General features: G+C 44.6%; 1 protein-coding gene across 7 annotated transcripts in view; it reads left to right on the forward strand.

Moving 5' to 3' along the window:
- Positions 1–8,568, forward strand: part of cdc42bpab (CDC42 binding protein kinase alpha (DMPK-like) b) — a 108,101-nt gene extending 99,533 nt beyond the window's left edge. For 4 of the 7 annotated variants that reach the window (XM_074684844.1, XM_074684845.1, XM_074684846.1 and 1 more), the window contains 3 exons: positions 53–210; positions 1,043–1,117; positions 5,724–8,568. In XM_074684844.1, the coding sequence (XP_074540945.1) occupies positions 53–210; positions 1,043–1,117; positions 5,724–5,855 (365 nt within the window). In that variant the 3' untranslated portion in view covers positions 5,856–8,568. The remainder of the gene's footprint in view (positions 1–52; positions 211–1,042; positions 1,118–5,723) is intronic. The other 3 variants (XM_074684847.1, XM_074684850.1, XM_074684849.1) reach the window with 1 other exon arrangement.
- The last annotated feature ends 4 nt before the right edge of the window (positions 8,569–8,572 follow it).

Raw genomic sequence — 8,572 nt, forward strand, 5'->3', positions numbered from 1 at the left:
TCCTGTTTGGCGCTCCTCTTTGACCTTCTCTTCCCTTTTTTCCTCCCTTCAGGCTCCTCCTCTCAGAATGGCAGCGCCCTGCGTAGGGAGCTGTCAGGTGGGAGCTATGGGTCCAAACGGCAGACCATGACTTCCCCCTCTGAGAGCTCTCTCTCATCAGGCGGAGGCATGGACTGTGGTGACGCTCCACTCTCACAGTTCGACAGAGAGGTCAGTACTAACCCTGAAACGGAGCATACAGCCTCATGTGTGGTTGACAACAAACAGGAGGACATTTGAAGCCTGTATGTGTAGGAGAGCCCCAGTCTGGTTTGGTCAACCCAGTCCATAACAGCTTTCTTTAGTGGGTTAAACCAAGTCAAACCTGATTGGACAGACCCTTGTGTAGCCTCCTCACAGATCTGTTAATGGAGTTATGTCAACCCGGCATCAGCTGTGTATGAGACAGTCCAATCAGGACGGTCCCTGCTCTGCACTGTGGAGGCTTGATGTGAAGTTATCAGATGTTTACAGAGAAATTACATGTTCCCCTTTATCCCATCTGTCATCCTCACTTGTTGGAGCTCATCCCACCTCTTTGACTGTTTGCTCAGCCCCCCATGATGCCAGCTTCTTAGAGAACTCAGGACCAGCTGGCTGAGGTCTTGGGGCCATAGACTGGTTTCTAGCTCTCCTGTTGATGCAGCCTCAGGTGGTGATGGTCTTAGAGTCAAATCAATGTTGGTTCCTGCTCGTAAACGTAGCTCCCCTACTCTCCAGAAGTACATGTAGCTTCATCAGAGGAAGCTTAGATTACCAGGAACTACAGACCCAACCCATCCACCCTCAAAGCAACCCCCCACCACCCCACCCCCACTCCATCCCCTTCTGTGGCTCCCCATCCTCACAGCCCATAAGCCTGGAGGCTGTCAGCTCCATTCCTCCCCATCCTGCCCCATCCATTGCCTCCCTCCACCCTCACCCAGCTGTGCCTGGCCCCCCACCCTCCCACCCCAGCATGCTGTCTGTGGGCTGGGCGCTGAGTCTGAACTCTCCTCTGCAGTGGCAGGCAGTCTCACCATCGGAGAAGACCCCTGATCTGAAAAGGGCTTTAAGGACCCTGCTTAGTAAGATGAAGGTAATGTCAACAGCTCCAACAACTGCACCAAACACACACCTGAGAGCACCATGGCACCCAACATGCACTCACATGCAAACACAAAGCGTTTTATCAGTGTCTCCACGTTAGCATGAGGAACACCAGAAACATCCCACAGCCCCTTAATGCACCATTTTAGCCCCATCATGCCAGCAGCATCCGATGAGTCATCACCTCCGTCAGCGGACCATCAGCTGCACCATCAGCTGCACCATCAGCTGCACCATCAGCTGCACCATGGCTCTGGCTTCTCATTTTTTCAGTTGCTGAGTAAATGGTGCAAATCTGCTGATCGGCCACTCTGCATCCTTCTTCCCTCTGCCGCCCTCCAGCCAATCACAGAGCATGTCTGCTTTTTCACAGCTGCCAGAAACTTGCTCATGTTTTCTTTGTTTTCCAACAACCTGCCCTGAGGGATTTTTGAGGTCTCTGATAAGACCTGTACCTGATCCTCAGCTCAGACTGCAGTAAATCACAAATCTAGCATCAAAGAATCCTCACAGGCATCATGTATGGACTTCTTTCTGCTGCGGGCAGCGCTACACAAACTCAGCAGGAATCATATATGTAGCATGTTCAAAGAGCACATATATGAAACATACAACTGCCTGTCTACGTGATTATTTTCTCTACTGTGTGTGTGTGTGTGTGTGTGTGTGTGTGTGTGTGTGTGTCTTGTTAGAAACGGGGCAGTTGTCTGAAGCTGAGTGTGAATGTGTGTTTTGTAGCTTCACAGTCTCTGCAGTCATAGTGCGCAGTGTGTGTGTGCTTGCTGTTATTTCCTGTATAAATGTGTGTATGTCAGGCAGGGTCTGATCTACTAGGATACTCTAAAGCAGGAGGCTCAGGTCACTCACAGGCTATCGTTGAGTCGCTCACCCTGCAAATGTAGAATGAAAAAATAAAAGAATTGGGAAGAAAACAGAGAATCAGCTCAAACAAGATCTCTTCCAACTAATCTATCCAACCTCCTCTCCTAGTGCAGCAGATAATTGCAAATTTTTAAGAGAATCATTTAATTGGTGATGCAAGCATGAAATTTACAAATACTCTCTAAGAACCACTGTTTCGAAATGGAACATTAGACACGTGAAAATTCAAAATGGCGGCCTTTTTTTGAGATGACCGTCATTTCTGTTGTACGTACATTTTTTAATAGTTCAAATGGTGATGAAAGCTTTAAAGTTGGCACAGATACTCTCTATTTGCCACTCATTGAGTAAAGAGTAAATATTGAGTAGTCTAGACTCAGTCTAGACACTTTCTTACTTTTGTTTTCTTAAATGTGGCTGTGACTTTAATTTCATTGTACTTGTTACAATGACTATAAAGTTCTGTAATATTCTAAGCCTGTGGTCTTTACAGGTCCAATTAGTTCTGCACAGGGTAACTCCACACAGTCTAGCATCATTATTCAAAAGAGTTTCCCTTAGAGAGTATTTCTGCTAAATTTCAAGCGTACATCACCATTTGAACTGTTGGAATAATGAGCATTTAAAGAAATAGCGTCCATCTTCAAAAACGGCCCCTATCTCGAATCTTCGGGTGTCTAACGTTTTATTTCAAAAGAGTGTCCCTTAGAGAGTATTGTGCCAAATTTTATGCTCGCATCATCATGTGAACAGTTTTTGCTGCACTATCCCTCACAGAGACTATCAGCCAATCACATCCTTCTTTATGGCTCTATGACCAGGATTATACCAGTTTGGGATTTTATTTTCCTTTATTAAAGCTAGTGTCCGCTTTGGAGAGTGAACCAAGTCCATCCAGAATTAAAACCAACAAACTACAAAGTCCTGGTGGACAGCATGCACTGTCACACATATCAAAAGTTAGCCTGTGATAAGGTGCTAAATATGTAGCTGCCAAATCAATGAATAAGTAAGGAGACTAGAAGTAGCTCACGACTTGTGTTATCGTTTGAAAGGAGCTCTTTTCTTAAAAAAGGCTGGAGACCCCTGCCCTGAAGGTTCTAAAGCAATAACTCTTTAAGACCCCCAGGAGTCAGTGAACCATAGCTTGGGGCTCTGCAGAATACTTTAAAAACAATTGTCAAAGTGTGCTCTATAACTAACCCTGACTGAGTAAGCATGTCAGAAAACTGGGGTCTCTTGCAACAATAGAATCAGCTGTTTTCTCTCATTCTCCCACCCTATTTATTTTAGTGCCATGAGATCAGTTCTGATAGGATGGGGACGGGTCCATCACACAGTGTGTAACCACAGCCAAAAAAAAACAAACCTTGGAGCCAACATTTTCTCAAAGTTGACAAAATGAATTACTTGGAAAGTTTGAATGAACACTAATTCTGTCGTTGCAAAGCACTACATGTAACATTATTACACAGGATTAATATCATGCTTATCAATGTAAGGGTAATGTAGGGAAGAGGATTAGGGAAAAAAGGTAAGGTCAAATTGTTTTTTTATTATGGGTACGAGATGAATGTCAGAATTCTGACTCTAATCTCATAAATACTAATGTCAGAATAACACTAAAAGCATTTATGGTACCTTTTTCAGTGGACGTGATCCCTTTCTCTAATAATGTGAGGGTCACACCTGAAAGGGTCCATGTTTTAGAAAAGCTTGACACTGCTTGTCAGAGGATCAAGAGAACAAGTCTATACCACAGACTGTTTAAAAAAAGGACGTGATGAACTGCTCCCCCTGGTGGCTGGCTACAGTACAGGTCAAAAACTGCCTCCCCAGTCATTCCAGACAAGCTCTGATCAAACTTTAAACAAATTAAAATACCTGGTGAAAATGTTTCACACATCCATATGCTGTGGGGATTTAAAGGTATTATTGGGATGCTTTGTGTTGAGGTCCTCTTCTTTTGATAAGTTTATTTTTCATTAGTTATTAGAGGTTAGAAAACGAGGCTTTTGCTCATGTTTAACGATGATCGACAGCTGATGTTCATGTGTAGCTTTTTTGTGCGTGCTTTCGTGTGTGTGTGTGTGTGTGTGTGTGTGTGTGTGTGTGTGTGTGTGTGTGTGTGTGTGTGTGTGTGTGTGTGTGTGTGTGTGTGTGTGTGTGTGTGCGCGCAGGGCTTGACATTAACTTTTTTGCTCACCAGCCACTGTGGATAGTGGTTTCCCAGAGTTACTAGCCACTCAGCATTTTCACAAGCCACAATTTTGTTGTTGGATAATAATGTTTAATATAACTAAAGCCGATGATGACAAGCTAAAGTTGACCTGAACTGGATTTACAACCTTTTAAAATGGAAATGATCCCTATGCACACTTGAATAAAGACTACAAATATGTTAAACGCTACAGGTCATTGTCAAGTATTCAGTTATGAACAGTTGTGTGTGAGATTGTTCTCCTTAAACCTGAAAATATGAAGTCTATTAAAACAAAGTAATAGAAGAAGAAGTTTATTATTGAATGTTCATGAAAAATGTGAAGGTTGAAGATTAATTGAAAAGATAAAAACTAAACTAAAAAACTAGCTAGAAAAACTTTCAGCTTAAATATTAATTTACAACAGACATGTTTCTAGTAATAAAGTAAGTACCATACCTTCTGGACTATAAGTCACTCCGTAGTGTTATCATGCATTTTTTTTAAGTTGTATCAGTCAAAAAATGCGTCATGAAGAGGATAACAACATATATAATGCACACTGGACTATAAGTCTTATTTATTTAGAATGATTTGGTTTGTTTACCAGTTTTTTCATAGTAAACTTTATACATATAACGTTGATAAATGTTTGTGTATTAGGAGCTTTAAATATTGTTCCTTCAGCTCCTCATATCTGTGACCTGTTTCTCTTCTCTACCTGCGCTCCTCTCCTCTCCCCCTCCTCTGCTCTAGGTGGGTGTTGCAGATGAGAACAGTGCAGTGTGAGCTTAAACGAGCTCCAACCAATGAATGTTATCACTTTCAGAAAGTTACAGAAGTTTTGACACATTTTTTTTTACTTAAATCCTGGAATCCGTTTACAGTAGAGAACGAAAAAGATGCGAAATGATGACCAATGAGCAAGCTCTGCAGGCAGGCAGTGCTCATGGGAGTTGTAGTGTCGTAGTCTCATATCAGAATAGGTTTAGTATTTCAGATGCCGTTCCAGAAAACTACAGTTAAATGATTCAACCCGCCAAAGTGGCTGGTAGGAGTGGCAGTGTTACCCACCACAGCTGGAACTCACCCACATTTGGCAGATTGACGGGTGTTTTTGTCAAGCCCTGTGTGTGTGTGTGTGTGTGTGTGTGTGTGTGTGTGTGTGTGTGTGTGTGTGTGTGTGTGTGTGTGTGTGTGTGTGTGTGTGTGTGTGTGTGTGAAAGAGAGAAACATTATGAAGACAAACCCCCCACCCTGTCATCCAGCCTGCATGTTTGTTTCCCTTCAGCTCATTTCTGCTGGATTGAATGCTTCATTCTCTGACGTTGTGGACTCTAGTGGAAAACCAGCGGGGGTGGGGGGGGTGGGGGGGGGGTTAGTGTGTGTTAAATCTATTATCCACACTCCTGATCAGAGTTTAACACAGAGTGTATTTATCAGATCCAGACTGAGCCTCAGTTCCAGGATCCACCTCCATCATCTCACCTCTCCTTCTCCTCTCCTCCTCAGGACTCGGATTCTCCCCGACACTCCACAGCCTCCAACAGCTCCACCTTCAGTAGTCCTCCCAGTCCAGCTTCCCCACACAAGACAAAGTCCCTGTCCCTGGAGAGCACAGACCGGATGGGCTGGGACACATGAGCCTCCGCCAGGCTCCACTGACCCCACCCATTTGACCAGCTTCCACAGCACAGGACTCTACCCCCCCACCCCCACCCCCCTAACGCAGCCTCTTACACCCTCTCTGAGCGCCCCGCCCCACCTCACCTCGCCTCGCCCCCCTTCACTGCCTAGAGAACTGCACCTCCTGATGAACATCAGTGTCATTCATGACCTCAGTGTGTCCCACACAGACTTCATGACAGCTTCAAGAGCCGGCAGACACTCCAGGCGCCACTCCTCTGCTCATCCTGGGAGATGCCATCAAGACTCAGAGGAAGCAACATGTGGGGACTGATGTCGGAGGGTGGAAGTGTGGTTGAGAGTGTGTGTGTGTGTCTGTGTGTGTGTGGGTGTGTGTGTGTGTGTGTGTGTGTGAGACTGTATGTGCCTGCCAGCGTGTGTGTGCATGTGTTTTCAGGTAGGGCATCTGGTATAGGAGTAAAAGGCTCCCAGCAGCATCACCCAGCCCCCCAGATGTATCCAGAGACTCCATCGCCCCATACAACTAAAAAACAAAAACAAACAAAAAAGAGGATTATTAGTGACAGAGATGATTTCTACCTGTACATAGGACCCTTTGGGTTTTAGGGAGATGATCTTTTAATTTATTTATCGGTCTTAGACGAGGAATGGGAGCTCTGAGTGGGAGCTCTGAAGAGGAGCTTTGCTTCAGATGCTTCCTTCAGCGCTGGAAAGAAAAAAGAGAGAAGAGCTGTTTCTGTTTTTCCTTCTGCTCATGATGCAAAGTGCAGAAACTTCAAGACCACGTTTACTTTGAGCGACACACAGTGACCTTAATGACACCGCCGCAGCTCCTCTGTGCTATTCTCCTCCTCATTGGTCCAGTGTGTGTGTGACATCAGCCGGCAGCCCTGGATGTTCGCTATGAACCAAACTGGCGAGATCCCAGGTCCCCGTCACCGTGCACAGCGTCCAGAGTGGAGAGTGAGGATAATCTGAGAGAGGGGGAAACGTGCTCTGACGTCCTGTCTGCTCCCTGTGTGGGTGTGTTTGCAGAGTGGTGTGGAGGTGTTGTTGTTGTTCACTCAGAAGCCATTTTAAAACCACTTTTTCTTTTTTAATCAGCGCTTTTAGAGTTATTTCTTTTATATTTTAAGTTTGACACTTGGAGTGGTTTTGCTTTTGTTTTGCTCCCAGTCTGTTTGGACCCACACACTACTACCCATACACATTTATCCCTACGACCACACTCACACACCCTCACACACACACTGTGATGAGGAAGTGTTTGGCAGCAGATGCCTAGTGCTCCTCCTCAGACTGTGAGACAAGGAGCGGCTCTGATCAGCTGGTCTACATGGGACCGGTGTGATCCTGAACTTCTGTGGTACCTTAGTGAAAGCCAAGTCCTTCTGATAAGCTCCATGGATCCAAAAAGTGGAGACCAAGAGGGAAACAGGGATGTAGGTTTTCTTCTTGACAGACCAGTACATGTGTTGATGACAAAGTGATCTCTGCAAAATCTCCTGATTAAAAACGAAAACATTAGAATAAGAAGGTTCAGAGTAAACGCTGCCTGGAGGTCAGCACCTGTTGTTCTGAACGTTTTGATGAATGGAAAATAAGCTCATTGTGACATGACGTTTGCTTTCACATGAACAGGACTATTTGTGAGCTTGGGGCTGAAGAGCAAGACGTTCAGAGCCAAAAAGCAGTTTCTTCCGTTGGTCTGGCCGTTCACACACAGATTTAACCACAGACGCTGACAGTCTGAGGGAACAACACACACCGAGCTAGACCCTGATGTGAAACACTAAACTGTGGTTTTATTGGTTACTTGTGCACACCTGTGAATGATGGTGGTGATTCCTGCCAGTTTCCGTGTTCAGTCACTTTTAAAGGCTCATTCCAACTATTTTGTCTTTTCCATTTTAGAGAAAGAGGGAGGGAGAAAGGGAGAGGGCTGGAGCGCCCCCGTGAAACTTTAATTCCAAACCTCCACCTCTGAACCTTTTAGACTGGTGGGTCTCTGTAGTTCCTGCTGGAGTGTATCTGTAGAATGTATCAGGTGGTGGGGAGGCGGGTGTTTTAGTATCAGCCTATGTTGTACAGAGAAGCTGATCCCAGATCCTCGTTAGAGGACAGGGGGAGAGAAACTCAGGAAACGTCAGAACCAATGATTTTTTTTTCCTTTAGATGGTCGTTAATGTTTTTAGTGTGATGGATGGAGCGAGGGAGGGAGGGACAGAGGTGAGTCGGGCAGGTGGGGGCAGTAGAAGGAGAGGTGGAGGGGGTGGAGATGTAAAAGATGGTTTTCGAGGTGCCACAGTGGAAACATTAAAAAAGAAGAAAATCTCAACATTCAAACGCCTTTGCATTTCAGTGAGGTCTTATCTCCAGTACCCTCTTTATTATTTTGCTCTTTCATATCATATTACACTTTACGTTTTTTTTTCTAGGATTGCTTTGTAATAATTTGTACAGTTTTGCATGTTATAGATGTAATCATTTTGTTTTTGGGTTTGTTGTTTTACTTGCTCCTTTTTGAACGGTTTGGGCGTTTTACTGAGGATAACCCACTACAGGTGATGTAGATTCTTTTTTGCACAAAAATATTTAAGGTGTAAGGTCAAAACAAAAAAATTATGTATGGAACTGGCTGCCACGAGTATGTGGAGAACTCATTATATTAACCTGACTCCGATGTATTTCAATAAAGCGGAGGGCTGTTACAA

Source organism: Halichoeres trimaculatus, unplaced genomic scaffold, assembly GCF_033239565.1.
Source record: "Halichoeres trimaculatus isolate MK-OKI-2021-1 unplaced genomic scaffold, fHalTri1.1 fHalTri1_scaffold_13, whole genome shotgun sequence".
NCBI classification, from domain to species: Eukaryota; Metazoa; Chordata; class Actinopteri; order Labriformes; family Labridae; genus Halichoeres; species Halichoeres trimaculatus.